Source organism: Charadrius vociferus, unplaced genomic scaffold (genome assembly GCF_000708025.1).
Source record: "Charadrius vociferus isolate BGI_N301 unplaced genomic scaffold, ASM70802v2 scaffold174, whole genome shotgun sequence".
Lineage (NCBI taxonomy): Eukaryota > Metazoa > Chordata > Aves > Charadriiformes > Charadriidae > Charadrius > Charadrius vociferus.
The window spans coordinates 108,685-129,730 of NW_009648441.1; the positions used below are offsets into that span (position 1 = coordinate 108,685).

Here is a 21,046-nt window from a genome sequence, read left to right on the forward strand (position 1 = left end):
GTAGTAGACCCACACATATCACTTGACAGTCTGCAAGATATTGAATTGTACTTTTTAAAATGGGTTTAGACTTTAAAAAAAGAGTTTGGAATCTTGCACTAGTGGTTACTTTAGTATTGTAATTTACTGAAGCAAACTGATAAGCTATAATAGCAGTTCTAATCTGTGAGATATTTTTCATGATGATTTCACTCTGCTGTGAATTTACAGTAAAACTTTTGTTACAGTCTGCCTAAAGTTGTACTCATTATTTATAGTTAAAACTGTTTCTATTGCTAGGCAAACTTTAGCTGTTCTCTTCCCCATTTGCTGTCTGTTTGTTTGTTTGTGTGTTTTCTCCCAACTACTGACAGGCACAGCCCTTACACAGAGGAGTTGTATTTATCAAAACAACCTTTTGAAATATATTGAGATTAGGACCTAAATTTTTGGTTTGTTTGGTGTTTTGTTTTTTGTTTGTTTTGTTTTTTTTCCAAAACAATTTAGGAAGAAGGTCTGTTTATGGAAAATGCTTGGGGAAGAGTTCGTATAATGTGATTTTGAGCTTAAAGCCATTTTGGAATTAAGAAATATTGTTGGAGCTTGCAGGTTTTTGAGGCCACAGTATCACTTGTCATGTGACTCTGAGAGGCTGGAACATTTTAAAAGCAATGTTTCTAGCATTCTTCTTTGTAAAAGATATGTACACTTCAGATTAGGCTCATGGGAATAGTTTTCTTTCTGGTATTTGTTAAGGAGTTCTCTGTTCCTGCAAAGTAAAAAATGTCTGTCTTCATTTCCCCTGCAGCCAATGGTGGCTGATTTCTGTGGGTGCTTTCAGATTGACAAGCCTTAAGTGTGTGGGAGCAGAGGGTTATAGAAAGGGTCTATTACAAAGCAGAGATTAACAGACATACTCCTTTTTTTCTGAGAACTTCCTGCTGTTTGCATGCAAGTAATCTTAGGGAGTCTGAAGAGGATGCTCCATAAGTAGAAGGTGACATATAGGCTGAGACTTCTCAAAATGGTTAAGGCTGCATATCAGCAGTATTATGGGAAGAAATAATTTTTGGACTGTGAGAATTCTCTCAGGTGGCTGGTGGAGGGGAGACAGGGTAGACATTCATCACTTGCTTCTCATGTGTGAGGAGTAGGGAGCAAAGGAAGTGATAAATTGTCTCAGATCCCCCAAGACTTAATTAAAAGTTCCTATAAGTAGGGAATGGAATACATCAGGAAGGTGTGGGCTTTCATGCTTCAGCTTGTGGGATGTCTGTATGCCATCTGCTGCACTCTTAAAAAGAGGTGGGGAATAATGTTTAGCAGGAGCATTATGCCTTATTGAACTCTTCAGGTTATTAGAATGTAAAACAAAGTTTTCAGCTGAGGTAAGTCACTCTAAGAGGAAGAAAATGCAATGGAATCCTTTGAAAATTATCATTGTACATGAGAATCGGTGATTTGAGAACTTTCTGCATTAATGTAAATAAATATCAGAATCCGATTCCTTATAATATTTTCTAGGTAACAATAAGTGCTCTGCTTTTGATTAGGTAATGAAAAACACAGTATTCAGGTTGCTTCTCAACAAGAAGATGGTGAACCTACACTACAAGACATGGCTGTACTTATTGAACAAGTCACTGGAGTTCCAGTTCCTTTTCAGAAACTGATATACAAAGGTAACTTATAAATCTGTCTGTTTCTTGTAGATGATACCTTTCATCTTAGTTTCAGGTGTCCATGGTTTGAATGTCTTCAAAAAGACATTCTTGTGCCACTAACTGTATTTTAACTGTCTTTTCCCTCTTTCATTTTCCATTTAGGGAAGTCTCTGAAAGAATTGGAACAACCGTTGTCGGCACTTGGTGTTAAAAATGGTTGCAAAGTCATGTTAATTGGGAAAAGGGTAAGTGTTGCCCTTGGACCTTTTTTTCTTAAATTATCATCATTGCTGTCAGTGGTTCAGCTGCTGAACACAGAAGCAGGTTACAGCATAAACCTAATCTTGTATACCTACCCTCAAAGTTGAGTTCAATCTCACATTGTTCTGCAAATAACTCTGCAGTTTGTACATTTCTAAAATTACATCATTGACTGACTTCCGCCTTACATTATTGACAAGCTTCTGCCTACTCTGTTGCTGGTCAGTTCTTATGAACCTTCTGTGCACTGATGACCTTATCTGCTCATCTTATTTTTCTGGTTAAAAAAAAAAACAAACAAAAAAAAGGCTGTAGCTACTGAGTCTGCTGGGTTATTTCTAGTGAAATGACTTATTGCTGGCTTTGCCGAGTAGAGGAAAAGGGTAGTATCTCATGATATAAATGCATTAGCTTAGCTAAAGATGCTAAACTAACAAAAAAAGAAGTTTGCACTTTTCCTTTTTCCCCTTCGAATTCATCTCGTTTAATGCATTTATATAAATTGCCACTTTCACTGTATTTGTAATTAAGCTTTGGAAGAAGCTTATTAAATAGGTATTTAAATATGGAAAGAATAACCACAGTGTAGTATGTATTCTAAATCAGCAGAAGCCTTTATGTCTGTATCACCACTGTTGCTGCTTTTTAGCAGCATAGTGTCTCTATTTATTCCATAGTTGTGAATGTTGTACTTTTGAATACACAGAATAGTCCAGAAGAAGAGGCTGAATTAAAGAAGTTGAAAGATTTGGAGAAGTCAGTGGAGCAAATAGCAAATAAGTTAGAGGAAGTTAATAAAGAGTTCACAAGTATCCAGAAGGTATGCCAGTTTTGTATCATTTTATATCTTTGGAAAACAGTTTTGTAGGTGTATGTATTTAAAAAAATACTGTTTAAACGTTTCCAATAGTAATAGGCTGCCCCTCCTAACTGTCCAAGGGGCCTGTAGAATTCTTACAGAATTTCAAATGCTATTTATGAGTTCGCAAAATAGAGACATGGAGCTGTTTGGAAAAAGGTAAATATTGTTGCCTATTGGATAAATTATATTCTTTAGATCTGGAAAAACATGAAGAGTTCTCTCAAAGTCCAAAGAAGAATGTCTGTTACTTGTTTATTCTTTCAAGTAAACCTAGCAGATCTTGCATTTAGCATTTCAAGGATTGGTAGAATGCAGATTGAGATTGGAGTCCCTATCATACTTGAAACTACAGAAATAGTAAAAGAAGTTTTCTGCTGTTATGGATTGGCAGATTTTTCTAAGCTGAGTATTCTGTAGGATATGGAATGATTTTGTCTTTACTTTCCTCTGTTCCCTCCTCAGGGATTTTTAGCAAAGGATCTCCAAGCAGAAGCGCTAAAACAGCTGGACAAGAGGATAAAAGGAACTGCAGAGCAGTTCATGAAGATCCTGGAACAGATTGATGCCATTGTAAGTAAATAACCACAGAAGAGGGTCAAATCCCGGCAGAAACTTACTGTTAAGAATATATCTTCCTTGTAATTTATTTGATTTTTTTAAATACTAAAAAAATGATTTTGGCTTTGAAAATTAGTTAATTGGTTTGCTCATTTTTTCTTTAATATCCAGCTCTTGCCCCTGTATGTCTCCAAAAGACTACTTGGCAGCATCTATTTCTAAATGGTGACATTAATGCCTATGTATGCATCCCCCTTCTACAGAAGAGCTTCATTTGGGGCAGCAGCCTGTTAAGACTACATGAAATGGGTATCCTTTACTCAAGTTTTACCCTTTTAGTTTGTATTGGCAAACTTTAATATTAAACTACATGGTCATAGTAAAGGGGGGAAAAAAGAAAAAACGGATACACTTTGTATTCTGTATCTCATAGGAACAAGGAGGTCCTGAAGACAGAAGAATTTTCTGGTCAGTCGTATGTGGACTGATGGTACTTTTATTTGAGATGCTTGAATATTGAGGACTGGATTCTTTCTTTGGAATGTACTGGGGTATATCCAAGTGCTTCACAGTCGTTAATGGATCATACATAACCTTACAGGATATTTCCAGAGTATAATATATATCTTCCTGTATCATGTAGTAGCTGAGAGCTAGGTGGGAATAAGGGACTTGTGCAGAGATAAATAGAAGATTGTGGCAACTAGGGTATTTCCTTATCCTCTTTCTCTATCTGTTGGTCAGTCTCTGTAAACTTCATTATATAATTATGTTGCATATCCTGATTGTAATGTCCTGCTCTGAAGGAAAAATGCTGCTTTTCTGTGGTAGTGATGTCTTTGGGTCTACTCCTTTGTAACGTGATGACCCTTTATGGGATTGTTTTAGAAAGATGCCATGCAAATGCTTATAGTTGGTGAACCACATGTAGTTTAATTAATGGGCACTTTGGAAAAGTTCAGCAGCAGACTAAATCAAAGAGTAATAATTTGAATTGGCCATCATCAAATGCTATACAATATGGATGTATTCCTAGAAATGGTGGGGAGCTCATTATCTTATGTCCTCCTTTCATATTGTGCACCTTTAATGGTAAACTAGCCTTTGCCATTTATTATAGCCAACAGTTCTTAAATACTTTTTTTAATTGTATTATGTTAAGTATTTTAAAGTCTTAAAATTTCTCTTTCCTTTTTGCCTCATATAGAGGAAAATATTTTGCTGACAGTTCTTGAATGTTGTTGAACATACAGACTTTGTATAACTGATTCCCTCTTTGAAGTGGCAGATTTACTATGTGTTACCGGGAAAATAGCAATAAGGTGACAACTGTTTCAGTTGGATGGGATTAAAGCTTATTTCTGATCCCTTCAATTTCTGATACTAAGTCCTATTTAGAAAAAAAATAGTACTTGTATGCTGGTGTACAGTTCTGGAACCCAGCAAGCAGCCTTGTAAAACCCTTTCACTGCTTCCTAATTAACCCAAACTGAATTTCCCAAGTTTACTTTTGATTCTGGTACTGTTTTTATGTCTTAAACAGAAAGCATGCTATTATCTATCTCCTTGTCCAAAATACTCTAAATAGTACTGGACAAGGGACTCTCAGGTTTAGTGCAAGATTTTAGAAGACTTAAAAACTGATGACTTAATGTTTAGATTTAGGAAATAATGGAGTCTCTGTGCCTCAGTTTTGTCTCTTGTGAAAGCAGAGCAGCCAGAGCTACACCTAATTATAATTAGTATTTCTTAATATTTGTAGTAGTTGTTTGTTATGTTGTTGTATAAGAGCCTATGACATTGACAAGCCTCTTTATTAAAGTAAGAAATAAGTGAGAATTTTCATTGCCAGTGATTGAAGTTATGTTACATATACCAAAGTCCATATTTACGTATTTTAATATGCAAAGGTGGGTGTGGCTTTTGTAATGAAAACTTAACTTCTGTGAAGTCTTCAGATGAGATACGTGTAGTTGGGTGGAATACTTACATAAAATGTAGCTGTTCAGTGTACTGGTATTACACCAGGTCAGATAAACAGGCCACCAACTTCCTGAGGTATTGCTTAGCTGTACTGTAGTTGTGCAACATACAGAGGTAGCAACACAGAATGGTAATGAGGTATGTGTATGAATGATGAATGGGTTCCACTGAAGTAAAAAATGGTAAATAGAAATGCAAAGCAGAAAAGCATAAAGCTTCCAGAAAGTATTTTATCTTTATCTCAGAATTGTTTTATACAGTATTTAGTATTCTTTTTGTTAGTCAAGTAAAAAGCAAGTTCTAACAAATCTCTCAAATGCTATTGACCATATAGATGTGCTGTTGATTCAATCAACAGCGTGTTAGAAAAAGATAAGGGGGAAAAAAAGAAGTGTCTGAGTGAACCGTTTTCTAAGCTAAGACAGAAGAGTGGAGGCATTGTAGAAGTGAAACATACAGTAAGCTCACACTATAAATGTTCCTGTTTGTTTCTTTGGCAGAATTGTTGTGAAAGCTCTTTAAAGTGAGCTGTTATACATTATTTGGATCAGTCAAAACCATCTAGCCTGATACAGCTTGGTACTTCTAGCTTGAGCCAACTAGGGAAGGTGCCCTGCTGGACCTGTTGTTTGCGGACAGAGAAGGACTTATGGGTGATGTGACAGAGGCCGTCTTGGGCATAGTCATCACGAAATGATAGAGTTTTTGATTCTTGGAGAAGTAGGGGCATCAGCAGAAATACCACCTTGGACTTCCAGAGGGCAGACTTTGGCCTGTTTAGGAGACTGGTTGACAGAGTCCCTTGGGATGCAGTCCGGAAGGTCAAAGGAGTCCAGGAAGGCTGGACATTTTTCAAGAAGGAAACCCTAAAGGCACAGGAGCAGGCCGTCCTCATGTGCTGAAAGACGAGCTGGTGGGGAAGAAGACTGGCCTGGCTGAACAGAGAGCTTTGACTGGAACTCAGGGTGGGGAAAAAGAGAGTTTATGACCTTTAGAAGAAGGGGTAGGTCACTCAGGAGGACTACAAGGATGTTGTGAGGTTATGCAGGCAGAGAATTAGAAGGGCCAAAGCCCAACTAGAGCTTAATCTGGCTACTGCCATAAAAGACAATAAAAAATCTTTCTGTAAAGACATTAGCAACAAAAGGAGGGCTAAGGAGAATCTCCATCCTCTCTTGGATGTGTGAGGAAACACAGTGACCAAGGATGAGGAAAAGGGTGAGGTACTTAATGCCGCCTTTGTCTCAGTCTTTAACAGTAAGACCAGTTATTCTCTGGGTACCCAGCCCCCTGAGCTAGAAGATGCACAGGGAGCAGAACGAAGCCCTCGTAATCCAAGTGGAAAAGGTGAGTGACCTGTTACACCACTTAGACACACACAAGTCTATGTGGCTGGATGGGATCCACCCAAGGGTACTCAGGGAACTGGTGGAAGCGCTCACCAAGCCACTTTCCATCATGTGTCAGCAGTCCTGGCTAACCAGGCAGGTCCCAGTTGACTGGAGATTAGCAAATGTGACGCCCATCTACAGGAAGGGCAGGAAGGAGGATCTGGGTAACTACAGGCCTGTGAGTCTGACCTTGGTGCCGGAGAATGTTATGGAACAGATCATCTTGAGTGCCATGGCATGGCATGTAGAGGCCAACCAGGCAATCAGGCCCAGTCATCATGGGTTTATGAAAGGGATGTCTGCTTGATTAACCTGATCTCCTTCTATGATAAGGTGACCTGCTTATTGCATGAGGGAAAGGCTGTGGATGTTGTTTATCTGGACTTTAGTAAAGCCTATAACACGGTTTCCCACAGCATTCTCCTGGAGGAACTGGCTGCTTATGGCTTGGATGGGCATACTCTTTGCTGGGTGGCTGGATGGCCAGGCCCAAAGAGTTGCAGTGAATGGAGTTAAGTCCAGTTGGTGCTCGGTCACAAATGGTGTTCCCCAGACCTGAGTAGGGAACCAGGGACCAGTTCTGTTTAACATTTTTATCAATGATCTGGATGAGGGGATTGAATGCTAGTGCAAGATTTTAGAAGGCTTAAAAACTGATGACTTAATGTTTAGATTTAGGAAATAATGGAGTCTCTGTGCCTCAGTTTTGTCTCTTGTGAAAGCAGAGCAGCCAGAGCTACACCTAATTATAATTAGTATTTCTTAATATTTGTAGTAGTTGTTTGTTATGTTGTTGTATAAGAGCCTGTGACATTGACAAGCCTCTTTATTAAAGTAAGAAATAAGTGAGAATTTTCATTGCCAGTGATTGAAGTTATGTTACATATACCAAAGTCCATATTTACGTATTTTAATATGCAAAGGTGGGTGTGGCTTTTGTAATGAAAACTTAACTTCTGTGAAGTCTTCAGATGAGATACGTGTAGTTGGGTGGAATACTTACATAAAATGTAGCTGTTCAGTGTACTGGTATTACACCAGGTCAGATAAACAGGCCACCAACTTCCTGAGGTATTGCTTAGCTGTACTGTAGTTGTGCAACATACAGAGGTAGCAACACAGAATGGTAATGAGGTATGTGTATGAATGATGAATGGGTTCCACTGAAGTAAAAAATGGTAAATAGAAATGCAAAGCAGAAAAGCATAAAGCTTCCAGAAAGTATTTTATCTTTATCTCAGAATTGTTTTATACAGTATTTAGTATTCTTTTTGTTAGTCAAGTAAAAAGCAAGTTCTAACAAATCTCTCAAATGCTATTGACCATATAGATGTGCTGTTGATTCAATCAACAGCGTGTTAGAAAAAGATAAGGGGGAAAAAAAGAAGTGTCTGAGTGAACCGTTTTCTAAGCTAAGACAGAAGAGTGGAGGCATTGTAGAAGTGAAACATACAGTAAGCTCACACTATAAATGTTCCTGTTTGTTTCTTTGGCAGAATTGTTGTGAAAGCTCTTTAAAGTGAGCTGTCATACATTATTTGGATCAGTCAAAACCATCTAGCCTGATACAGCTTGGTACTTCTAGCTTGAGCCAACTAGGGAAGGTGCCCTGCTGGACCTGTTGTTTGCGGACAGAGAAGGACTTATGGGTGATGTGACAGAGGCCGTCTTGGGCATAGTCATCACGAAATGATAGAGTTTTTGATTCTTGGAGAAGTAGGGGCATCAGCAGAAATACCACCTTGGACTTCCAGAGGGCAGACTTTGGCCTGTTTAGGAGACTGGTTGACAGAGTCCCTTGGGATGCAGTCCTGAAGGTCAAAGGAGTCCAGGAAGGCTGGACATTTTTCAAGAAGGAAACCCTAAAGGCACAGGAGCAGGCCGTCCTCATGTGCTGAAAGACAAGCTGGTGGGGAAGAAGACTGGCCTGGCTGAACAGAGAGCTTTGACTGGAACTCAGGGCGGGGAAAAAGAGAGTTTATGACCTTTAGAAGAAGGGGTAGGTCACTCAGGAGGACTACAAGGATGTTGTGAGGTTATGCAGGCAGAGAATTAGAAGGGCCAAAGCCCAACTAGAGCTTAATCTGGCTACTGCCATAAAAGACAATAAAAAATCTTTCTGTAAAGACATTAGCAACAAAAGGAGGGCTAAGGAGAATCTCCATCCTCTCTTGGATGTGTGAGGAAACACAGTGACCAAGGATGAGGAAAAGGGTGAGGTACTTAATGCCGCCTTTGTCTCAGTCTTTAACAGTAAGACCAGTTATTCTCTGGGTACCCAGCCCCCTGAGCTAGAAGATGCACAGGGAGCAGAACGAAGCCCTCGTAATCCAAGTGGAAAAGGTGAGTGACCTGTTACACCACTTAGACACACACAAGTCTATGTGGCTGGATGGGATCCACCCAAGGGTACTCAGGGAACTGGTGGAAGCGCTCCCCAAGCCACTTTCCATCATGTGTCAGCAGTCCTGGCTAACCAGGCAGGTCCCAGTTGACTGGAGATTAGCAAATGTGACGCCCATCTACAGGAAGGGCAGGAAGGAGGATCTGGGTAACTACAGGCCTGTGAGTCTGACCTTGGTGCCGGAGAATGTTATGGAACAGATCATCTTGAGTGCCATGGCATGGCATGTAGAGGCCAACCAGGCAATCAGGCCCAGTCATCATGGGTTTATGAAAGGGATGTCCTGCTTGATTAACCTGATCTCCTTCTATGATAAGGTGACCTGCTTATTGCATGAGGGAAAGGCTGTGGATGTTGTTTATCTGGACTTTAGTAAAGCCTATAACATGGTTTCCCACAGCATTCTCCTGGAGGAACTGGCTGCTTATGGCTTGGATGGGCATACTCTTTGCTGGGTGGCTGGATGGCCAGGCCCAAAGAGTTGCAGTGAATGGAGTTAAGTCCAGTTGGTGCTCGGTCACAAATGGTGTTCCCCAGACCTGAGTAGGGAACCAGGGACCAGTTCTGTTTAACATTTTTATCAATGATCTGGATGAGGGGATTGAATGCCAAGTTTGCATGTAAGTTTGAATGTAAGTTTGCAGAAGACACCAAGTTGGGTAGGAGTGTTGAACTTCTTGAGGGTAGGGTGGCTCTGCAGAGGGATCTGGACAGGCTGGGCCAAGGCCAATGGTATGAGGCTCAACAAGGCCAAGTGCCGGGTCCTGCACTTGTGTCACAACAACCCCATGCAGTGCTACAGGCTTGGGGAGGAGTGGCTGGAAAGCTGTCTGGCAGAAAAGGACCTGGGAGTATTGGTCAGCAACTGGCTGAATATGAGCCAACTGTGTTCCCAGGTGGCCAAGAAGGCCAACTGCATCCTGGCTTGTATCAGGGATAGTGTGGCCAGCAGGACTAGGGAGGTGATTGTCCCCCTGTACTTGACACTGGTAAGGCCGCACCTTGAATACTGTGATCAGTGTTGGGCCCCTCACTACAAGAAAGACATTGAGGTGCTGGAGCATGTCTAGAGAAGGGCAATGAAGCTGCTGAGGGGTCTGGAGAACAAGTCTTATGAGGAGCAGCTGAGAGAACTGGGGTTGTTTAGCCTGGAGAAGAGGAGGCTGAGGGGAGACCTTACTGCTCTCTACAACTACCTGAAAGGAGGTTGTAGCAAGGTGAGGGTCAATCTCTTCTCCCAAGTAACAAGCAGTAGGACAAGAGGAAATGGCGTCAAGTTGTGCCAGGGGAGGTTTAGATTGGATATTAGGAAAAGTTTTTCACTGAAAGGGTTGTTAAGCATTGGATCAGGCTGCCCAGGGAAGTGGTTGAGTCCCCATTCCTGGAGGTATTTAAAAGATGGGTAGATGTGATGCTGAGGGACATGGTTTAGTGGTGAACTTGGCAGTGCTAGGTTAACAGACTGGATGATCTTAAAGGTCTTTTCCAATGTAAACGGTTCTATGATTCTGTACAAAATGAGATTTGTATGGTGTCCTGGTTGCGGCAGGGATGGGGGTGATTTCCCCCAGGAGCTGGCAGGGGGGGGGGATTCCATCCCACGTGAGCCATGCCCGGGCTATAAGAGGTGCTAGCTGGGGAGGGGAGAGCAGTCGCCACTCCAGTGCGGGTCCGGGTCCGGTCGGTGCGCTTTGCGGCAGTACTGTAATCGCGTCTTCATATCCCTTTATCGGTGTTACTGTTTTGTTTTCATCTTCCCTTTCGCTGTTCTGTTAAATTGCACTATTTTAACCCACGAGTTTTGCCCTGTCTATTTCTTTCTCCACGGCTGTGGGAGTTACGTGAGCTGCTGCGTGGTTCTTTGCTGCTGGCTGAGGCCAAACCACGACATATGGTTATAGAGAGCTGAGGGTGAGGATGCCTGCATATTGTTTTCGATCTATTCTAGGGATGTCACCCTCTTACTGTTAGCAGACAAGCTCATTAATTAGAGAAGCTGAGTTTGGAACTAATATTCCTTTTTACTAGACTCCATGTGTTCAACAGCTATGAATTTAAAAGAAGTTATTTAGGAAGTGGAGGAGTAGGTTGGTAGTCATACAGTATTGGGGTGCGAGGAAAAAAAAATACAGTATTGTCACTGCCAGAGGTGTGAAAGGAAAGTCTTGAAGGGGTGCTTTTGGGTAGAGTAGCTGTTACTTAAACATTTTAACACTAAACTTGTTTCAGTAGCTACTGCTTCCACAGCAGGAAGGGTGGAGGGATCTTCTGAGTGTCTTACAAATTTTTGATTGCTGTGCCACAGTCAGACATTCCTGTAAGCCACAGATCTTTGAAGTTTTCTTCAGGAGAAATACAAATTGAATCATGTTCAACAGTTGAAGAATCATGGGTGTGCATCACCAGAAATGTCATTTATTTCAGCAGTTAAAACATTTGGTCCAGGAATAAAAGTCAAAGTACACTACTTATTACAAATCTCAGTGAGTGGAACACAAAATCCTTGGCTTGATCAGGTGGCACAGTTTTTTTAATAACTGTAAGGCTTTTTCAGGAAAAAAAAAAGGGAAACTCTTCTGAGATCAGTAGGAAAATTTAAATTCACAGTCATGACACTGTACTTCTTGAGAGCCTGCTCTAATTTACATGAAGTTTGTCATTGATATTGCAGAGAGATTACTTTGTTCTTTTGATGATTTCTTATTAACTGGCAGATTTGTAATCTAGAGAGACAATATTGCAGAGAACAGATTGTTCTGACAACTGAAAAAAAAGCTTTCTCTTCTGAAATGCCAGTCACTGATTTTGTTTACATAAATTGTCAACAAAATCATCTGTCAGATTGCATGGATGGTGGCCCATCCTCCTTTCTTGAAGATTTTTTTTGTAAGTAATAATTTCTCTGCAAAACTTACTTAAATTACTGTACTGTTCTGATGAAGCTTTTTTCACTGTCTCCTTGTCTCTGCTATACTTGTCATCTGATAATACCAAATTAACATGTCAAGGATTAAAAGAAAGAAGTATTCTGAAAAAAACATCATTGTGCCTGTAACAAACGTTTCCCAGACTTCTGGGAAGTTTTGCTGCTTACAGTAAGATGAGAAATTATTACTAAACCTTTGAATTTATCTTTGATAAACATTTCCTATTATAATTCTACAATCCCTTAGCATGAATCGTAAACAAAATCAAAGCTTCGGGGGAAATTTTTTCTGAAGCGCAAGGAGCATGAAAATACTATCATCCCTCAGTGAGGGTAGAGCACTTAGTTACCACTTCTGCATTCAGAAAAGCCATTGACAAAAGCTGCCATTTAATAGCTGCTTTTAAAGAAGGTGCTCAGAATCACAGAATTTTCAGAGTTGGAAGGGACCTCTAGAGATCATCTAGTCCAACTCCCCTGCTAAAGCAGGATTGCCCAGAGCACATTACTCAGGACTGCATCCAGGCGGGTCTTGAAAATCTCCAGAGAAGGAGACTCCACAACCTCCCTGGGCAGCCTGTGCCAGTGCTCTGTCACCCTGACTGTAAAGGAGTTTTTTCGTGTGTTGGAATGGAACTCCCTATGTTCCAACTTGTGCCCATTGCCCCTCGTCCTGTCACTGGGAACCACTGAGAAGAGTCTGGCAAGTCTACTTAGATGAAAAAAAAATCAGTGTCAACATAATGTGCTTACTCAATTTACCAATTTATTTAACAGTAAGTTTAAAAAAAAGTGCAGGGCTGGTAGTCAATAAAAACTAGACACTGAAATACTATATATTAGTTTGGATTAAAAAAAAAAGGAATGGAAAAAGCTTCTTGTTAGATGGATGGGGTGTCAGCAAAAAAATCCTTGTTTGCAACTGATTAGCATTGGTGCAATGTGTAGCAGGGTGATTTTTGTTTTTTTAAGCAATTTGATAACAAACCAAAAATGTTCCTAGCTATTATTGCTAGTGTAGGAGATTGCTTATTTTAAGAATGGTGTCCCTTTGGTTCTGATAAGATAGTCATAAAAAATAAACTTGACTAGCATTTGTTTTGTTTGTTAGCTGACTACGGTGCTATAGAGTGGATTCAGGCATCAGATATTACCTACTGGGGTCTATGGTTTGGGAAATAAGAAGTAACCAAAGAGGAGAACAAAGGTGTGGTGGTAATATTAAGCTTAAAAATCATTATTGGAAGCACTTCCAAAACAAACGGAACTTGAGCAGAGCTGTAGGTGGTATTCTGTGGCCAAAGGAGGTGGTTTTATTAGGAGATCAGTTGGGAGAGGGGAAAGAAATTATAAGAGAGTCTGTATTTTGTAAGAAGCAGTGCTCAGGAGAGAGGGATGCTGGGTTCATAGTTAAAAGAACACTCAAGAATAGAGAGGATGAAGAGGCAGGAAAATGCAGATGCATGAATTTATTACTGTGTAAACAGTGATTGGTTTTAAGGATTTCTTGTATGAAGCATGAGTCTTGTGCATACAAAAGATGAGTCTTTGAGGATGTAGCATGGGTGTCTGCACTGCATCTTGTCAGTGTATCTGTGGGGTGAGAACTCTCTTGAAGAGATGTGGTTGAGCAACTGTGAATTCGGGGGTGTGGGGTGGGAGATAGCCACAGGTATCAGGGGGGCTTGGGCTCTCTTTGTGGATGGATGGGGGGAGGGTAAAGAACCTGTGCTCAGGAGTTCTGCAGAAGTTGCTGGGGTGAAGCCAGCGCTGCATCACTTGTGAAAGTTCAAGACCATACAGACCAAGGACTGTGAGACTTGAGCAGGGTTTTGGTACAGAGAAAGCGCAATGCAAAGAGGAGACCTGCTGTAAAACTAAGAGTATGCTGTGCAGTGGAAAGCCAAATACTAATCCAAACTACCACTCTGCAAGCAATGCTAGCACCAAAACGCAGATTTGGCAAGAGTTTTGCATAAGCACTGCTTAGGCTTAAGCTACTTGTTCTTTAATTAAATTTGGTTTTAATTAAATACTGAAATGTTATTGTGACTTAAGGTTTAATGCCAGCTTCACCTGTTAAACCCTGAATAGTTGGACAACGTATTCCTGGAGAGGAGACGTAAGCTGACTAAGGTAAAACAGAGAGACCGTGAGATTTCATTTGATGTTAAGATTTGTAAACTTTACTAATTTGATTGCAAAATACCTTTTGAGCAGCTTGATAAGTTAGTACATTTAGGCCTTCCAATTCCATGTCTCTGCCAGGGGGATTACAAGGTGTGATTTAAAAAAAAAACCCAAACAACAGAAAACAAACAAAAAACAGCTATGGAGGTGTGCAAGCAAACATAGGCTTTTGCACACAGTGATGTAATTAAAAAGAGCAGTTTTGAAACATGTTTTCAAAAATAGAAATAGTCTGAATGTCTTCTCTACAGTCAGATTTCAAAGTTTCATCCAGTTACCAATATCTGGTTTAGAAACAGACTTTATGTGGTAAGCTCAGCTGGAGTTCCCTGTCTGTTGTTGAAAGTTAACTTAGGTCTGTTTGCTGTTTCAGATTGGTAGGAATACTTGCATAGGCCAGAATCTCTTTCAGAAAGTACAGCCTGAAATAAGTACCCAGCAAAGGGAGACGGGCAGTGTGACCGAGCTAGTACATAATTTCATTTTTAATTTCATTCTTAAGAAATTCCAAGTCATGGAAAACTTTCAAGGCTTAAAAAGATTTCTGTGACAATGAGATAACATCTTCATTTTCTGGTAAGAATCAGCCATTAATAGATAGGCCTAACCCATCTTTGTTCTTTCAGGCTATTATATATATGGAGTCAAAGTAGTACACATCAAATACTGTGTTAAATGTTTCTTGTCATATTTTGGTTGGTTTTAAAAAGTGAGTTGTGTTGTTGAAAACCAAGGGAAAGTTAGGAATGTTTTCTTGTGTGGTTGCAGGGTCCTATGTCTAAGATCCCTTAGAATACTTCATATAACTTTGTAGTATTTTTTGAGCTTTTTTTTCCATGTGACAGCTATAAATACTCCGAAGGCTACCCTTTTTATTTGTGAACTAGAACTTGTGTTTGAAGAGAATTCTCCCACAGCTTTAAACTAACTTCTCAATTATTTTCTAATTTCTTTGGAGCATTCAGTTTCCGAAAGAAAAGCATGTATTACAATTTCTTCACAGCGTCCTGCTTATTGGGAGGAGACATGGGTTTAGGATGCTACAGTGAGCAAGGGCTTGTTGCAGTACACCATACTAGAAAATACACTTTGTAATGAGCAAAGTAGCTTCCAAAATGAACAACTGATAAAAAGCTGTGCTTTGGAAAATGGACATGTGCCAGTTGTAAAAACGAGTTTTCATTTTAGGCAGACCATTGTTGAAAATGTAGTAACAGCTTCTGAACCTATCCTGTGCTGTAAATCTAAGGGTGTAAGGCAACATTATGTAAATGAAGAAAGCGACCAGCATAGGACAGGCTCTTGTAGGAGGACTGACATTGTGCATGACAGAATCGTGGATTTAACCTGGTAACTTACTTTCAAAGCTACTTCTCCTCCTCTTTCTCACAAAATCAGAGGAGTTGGAAAGGATAGATAGGTGATGGAATGCATCTTAGGACAAACTGAAGAGCATTTTTGGTATTAAGAGGATTAACATAAATATAAAAAAAAACCAAAACAGACAAACAAAAAAAATCATAGCTTTTAGTTTCTAGATATTTCTGTCTGTGTTTGTAAGATAACACTGCACCAGTTTGCATTTGGAAGGGTGTCTCCCTTAATCTGTTATTCTTGTGCCTGTGATACTGATGGTCATTTTTGCACCTGAAAGAAATATGTCCAGTTTCTGGTTCTGTTTCAGGAGGTGCAGCCTGACGTAAAAGCTCTCAGCAACAGAGATACCTTTTCTGATCTTGAAGGGAAGTTGATACGAGTTTTATACAGCTTAACAGTGCTGCTGTTTAGGAAAACTGGTACTAGAGTAACAGAAATGGAAGCTGGAACGAACAGAAGATTCTTTCTTAGTCATCTTCTAAAAGCAAATTAAGAAAATAAACCAAAAAACCTGACCCTGGGAGTTAGTATAGTAGTAATAGTTACTCCCACATCCAACTTTCATACTTTCCTAGGAGACATGAAGCAGCATTATGCAGTCCTTCCAGCTGAGTGTAGAAAGAGCGAGAAGTATTTTAAACCAGAAGTTTATGTAGAGGTAAAATGTAAGAATGTGTCCCAGCTTGCTTTGTTGCATGCCCATTTTCTCCTCACCCACAGTGCTGGGGATGCATGCTAAGCCTGGTGATTATTATTTCTTTGGCTGATATCACTTACAGTGTGCTAATCAATGCACAAATACTGGAGCAGTGTGATCCTTGAACTTTCTGGAATCTTTCTGGAATCCTGGATGCCTGTAGTTTCACTTCCCATGATGAACTGTTTTTTAGCGTGAAGTCTTGTGGATTTTTAACTCCTATATTTAAGACCATGTATGTTTGGCTGGACACTAAAAGAAAGCTTTTTTTTTTTTTTTTCCTGATTGTTATCAAAGATTATATATGTAACCTTCCCAGTGGGGCTTGCATTTTAGCTGAAACAAAAGAGTAATATAGGGAAACGTCTATTCTTGATACGGAGTTAGGGCAGAAAATAAAAAGGTGTACTAAGGAGAAACTGCAAGATTTTTATGTGTTTTCAACAGTGACAGCTTAATGTTTCTAAGAATGTTCACATAAACTTTATATGATGATAATCATCTGTTTTACCAGTTTCAAAAAAACATCATAAACCTGAGCACCATCCCCACCAACACCCCAATTTCACACTACTCCAAAAGGACAAAGCATATAACATTTGCTAAGTTGACATACACAATTATATTGGGTGGTAGGAGTATGGAAAATGATGCAGTTCGAATCAAATTAAAAGCTGTCAAGATGTAACACTACATCTGTTCCCTTCCATGAGTAGATTGCAGAGAAGATCAGATGTACAGCTTAAACAGACTGGCAATGCCTGCGTTACTGATGATATGTTCTAATGATGGCGAGTGATTGACTTAATGTGTTTGTAATAAATGTGTTCATCATGCAGTCTCTGAAAAAATCTGAAGTTGAAGCTCAGCAGAACAGTTAACATACGACACAGTAGACAAAAGCAGTGTATGCAGTTATTGCTCTGTGTTGCCTAAAGAAACATGGTAAATTTGTTAGCTCTGTTCTTTGTAATTAACATGCTATAGCCCAGATTGATTAAGCTTACGACTTTTTCTTTTAAATTCTTTCTTGTGTAATCATCCTTACTGAGCAGGCATGGCATTTTCAGGATGCCTGTTAAGAGCATTCTTTGATACATTCAGTTTTTGCTGTAAGTATAGTATGTTAATTTCAAGATTAAGCTGCATCAACTTGTTTGTTTATTTTACTGCAGAATCTGCCAGAGAATTTCAGTGATTGCAAACTGAAAAAGAAGGGGTTGGTGAAAAGGGTTCAGGTGAGTTGTTTGTTTGTTTGTTTTCCGTTAATGCTGGGTACTTGTATTCCAAGAGTTTGAAAATGAGAGCTGTTTAGAGTTTTAGATTTTTTTCAGTGTTGGTTCTTACATTGGTATTTCTTAGGACCTTCTTTAAGAGGTATTTAATAGCTTTATAAAACATTATACGAAAATACAGGTTTTCATAGTTCATGATGTTTTCAGAAAATGTTTGTAATTTACGTTAGTGGTCAGCCCTATGGCTACCTGATGAGGTAAAGTAATTTTGATAACTTGTAACAAAAACGGGATGATTCCTCCTTTCCCATGTCTTGGTGGGCTGAAGTAATAAATAAGGTCTGAGCACAAAGATGAAATCAACTGTAACTCCTGCTGGACGTTCCTAGAGATGTTTTTTGGAAAAATTAGTTTCTGTTGCAATGTACCAACTTTCTATGGGGAGTCTCTAAAGTAAAATCTGTACAGAAGAAAAGCTTTGCTCGGGGTGGCTTTTTAATTGCTTTGCCGTTGTATGATGCTTAAAAATTCTGAGGCATTGTTTTCTTAGAGACCTTGAACTGAAGATTTGTTACTAAATACTGGAATTTATCCTTCTGCCCTCCTCCCCCAAAAGCCAAACTTCAGAGTTTAAATATTTTTTCTTTTACTGTAACCTTATTAAATAGTCTTTATAAATGTTTCCCAAACTTTTAAAAATAGTCATCTATTTTAGAGGAAGCCTTGTCAAGAAATACCTCATAGTAGGAATGTTTTTTGTTATAACTTTAGGGACAAAGCCCTTTGTATTCTGTTACAGAAGTAAGTTCAGATAATGCAAATTGAAATGAAGATCATTGTTGGTGTAGCAATGTTGTATGGGGCTCTGAACATGCTCTTGGTTCCATGTACCTAACCAAAGCAGCAAAAGTTTGTAATAGAGATATAGCTATAACCCTCATGGCAAGCTACTAGAGCTCCACTCTTGGGTGAAGTTATTGCAGAAATAAGTGGGGCTTTGTGTAAGAACTGCCATTAAAGCATAAAACAGGCTCTGTTGAGCAGAGATCAGAATTATTGTTGTGCTTTTATAGGCGCAATGTTCTGCAACTGTAAGTTATAGGCCATTTGAGGACTGCAGAAGAATCTAAGCGATTTCAAACGAGAGCAGTCAACAACAATCTGTTTTTCCAGAGCAAGAAAATGGTGGCAAGTTATGCTCATATTAAGTATTCATGAAAGTGAGCGGGACCAGGTATTAATTGCATTCTGTTGCTGGCAATCGCATATCTTCCAGAACAGAGAGACAGGTATAAAACACTTGCAGCCAGCAACTGCAGTTGTTACCACCGTGACTTTTTCATCCATCAAGTCCTTACAGAAATGGGTTGATGCTGGCTCAAGGGATTGGCTGAAGACGGATGATTCAAAACAGTGTAATCCTTGAGAAACACTCACCTGGTGCAACAGTTTGCTGCTCTAGAGGGAAGGAAGTTTCTTAATGTCATTTTAATGTAAATAACATAAAATATCTAGTTTGACTGTTAAAGTCTAGTGCAGACATAGCAACACTGAGTGCAAGACCTGTATAGATAGTGGGAGGCTCTCCTCAGAAACTACAATATACTCACATACATTGGAATTGGCCTAAAAGAATTTATTGGCTTAAAGTGCTGGCATGTTGTGCTGTGTACACCACAAGCAAAGTGATGAGTGGCTGCTGGCTCTTAATTGCTGTGTGGGAGTTGCTATACTTGTAACAACTTGTGGGCAGGTTCTAAGAAAGCTTAAGGTGCTGTGGACTGCCCTTTTTGGAAAGGAGCCTTCTGTCTTTTGAAGCACACCAGCTGCTTACTGATAAAGATGGCATTCATGTTGCCCTGTAGTCCTGAGAAACAGAAGAGGCCTTGGTTTAGTAAAGCTTGTTTTAGATTTCACTGAGTAGGTTTGTTGCTCCCACCCTCAGCTACAGAAGTATGTGTTTTAGAGAGGAGTTTAAAAGTCATCTTCCAGACTGAAGCACTGACTGGTCTGAACTTTTATGATCCTTATTGTTGTTTATGAACTTTGGATTCAACTCAGAGTACTTCAGTGGCAGGACTGGTGAGGATGGGCAACCACGTTGTTCCCTTATCAAATACCATGCTTCTGTTGGATTCTGGGTAAACAAAATTGTGAATAAGCTATTGTTAAAGCTGAACTGGAAGGTGGTTGTTGAGTTGGCTTCTTCAAATTCATGATTGAAACTGCAGTTTCTGTTCTTAAGAAGGCTCTACAGTTGCTATAATTGCATCCCCAATAACATGTGTGTCTTTCTTATTCTCAGGTTTTTCTTGCCCAGTGTGATACCATTGAAGGAAATATTGGTCAAGAAATGGACAAGCTACAGTCAAAGAATTTGGCACTGGCAGAATGAGGCATTGCCCTACGTAGTTAGGAAACATAATTGCTCTATGAGCAAGAGGAAAAGTTTGCTCTTTGTTTTGGAGCATGTATTCAGCTTTTTTTTTTTTTTTAAAGCCCAGTCTGTTAGACTGGTACTAGTCAATCATTTCTCGCTGGTCGTCTTGTTTGCCGCTTGGTTAGATGTATTATTTTGAAAAGAAAATCCTTCCTGAAGAATTGCAGAAATAATCTTTGTGGTGAATTGTTATGTATCTTATGGACGAATGTTTAGTTCACGAAATTACGAAGTTTGCAGTGGCAATTTTGTCTGATATGTCTTTGCATTTATTTACAGCTCAAATCAAAGAAGGTCTATAATCGTGTAAGTGCCATAAATTGCAATTGTAGGACTTAAGCTTGATTGAAAAAGGCAAACTGAGACGACATCTGGGAAAGTCGAACGTTGTAGTAGACGGTTCAGAGCAATAAAAAAACCCTACGCATTTGTATCTACTTAATGTTTGTATGCATTTATAAATGTAAGAAAGCTTAAATATAAGGGAGTCGTACCTATTTTAGCCTTAAATTGTCATAATAAATGGCATGTACTGTAACACGTATGGTACTTAATTTTGAGTGGTGCTTTAAGTTGTTACTGAGCTCCTTGATACAGATGTATGTTTTTTACATAGTTTTCTGATGTACTGTGGTTTTTATAGATTATTCTTATTTTTATTGTTTGTGTTCTGTCTTGAGTTATGATGGGAAATGCAACAAGATTACTCATGCTGCTCATAGACCAAGGATTCAGTTTAAGCAAGGTATAAATAAGGAACTATTTTCAAAGATTTTTTTAATACTTTTTTCCCAATTTCACTGAATTCGTGATGCTGTATTTAATGGAAAATGGCAGTGATTCTTTCTAGTCTGTTAATATATTATTAGCGAGTTTTTATAACAAAGTGACACGACTTTATTTTAGCAATGCTATACGACTGAGGATTATGACTGGTTCTCGCAGTCAGATATGTGCCACGCTTAGTCTTCTCTGTTAGGTGAAAAATAAGCTTTTGCAGGAGATAGTAACTATTGGCAAGCGCAGCCAACTTTGCAGTTGTTGGTCAGAGCCTGTAGCTAATGTACCTATAGTGGGAG

At 39.4% G+C, this 21,046-nt stretch overlaps 1 protein-coding gene across 1 annotated transcript; it reads left to right on the plus strand.

Annotated features, from left to right (window-relative positions):
- Window positions 1-1,538: 1,538 nt before the first annotated feature.
- Window positions 1,539-20,581, plus strand: BAG1 (BCL2-associated athanogene). Its single transcript, XM_009885438.1, has 6 exons — window positions 1,539-1,661; window positions 1,806-1,888; window positions 2,611-2,724; window positions 3,229-3,336; window positions 17,468-17,530; window positions 19,833-20,581. The coding sequence occupies exons 1-6, from the start codon at window positions 1,598-1,600 to the stop codon at window positions 19,920-19,922; spliced, it is 522 nt and encodes a 173-aa protein (XP_009883740.1). The 5' UTR covers window positions 1,539-1,597; the 3' UTR covers window positions 19,923-20,581.
- The last annotated feature ends 465 nt before the right edge of the window (window positions 20,582-21,046 follow it).

Bases quoted from the DNA above. Each gene is read 5' to 3' on its own strand.
- BAG1 (XM_009885438.1), top strand. From the start codon at position 1,598: ATGGCTGTACTTATTGAACAAGTCACTGGAGTTCCAGTTCCTTTTCAG. The intron at 1,889-2,610 runs GTAAGTGTTGCC...TTGAATACACAG, and splicing joins TCATGTTAATTGGGAAAAGG to AATAGTCCAGAAGAAGAGGC. The intron at 3,337-17,467 runs GTAAGTAAATAA...ATTTTACTGCAG, and splicing joins TGGAACAGATTGATGCCATT to AATCTGCCAGAGAATTTCAG.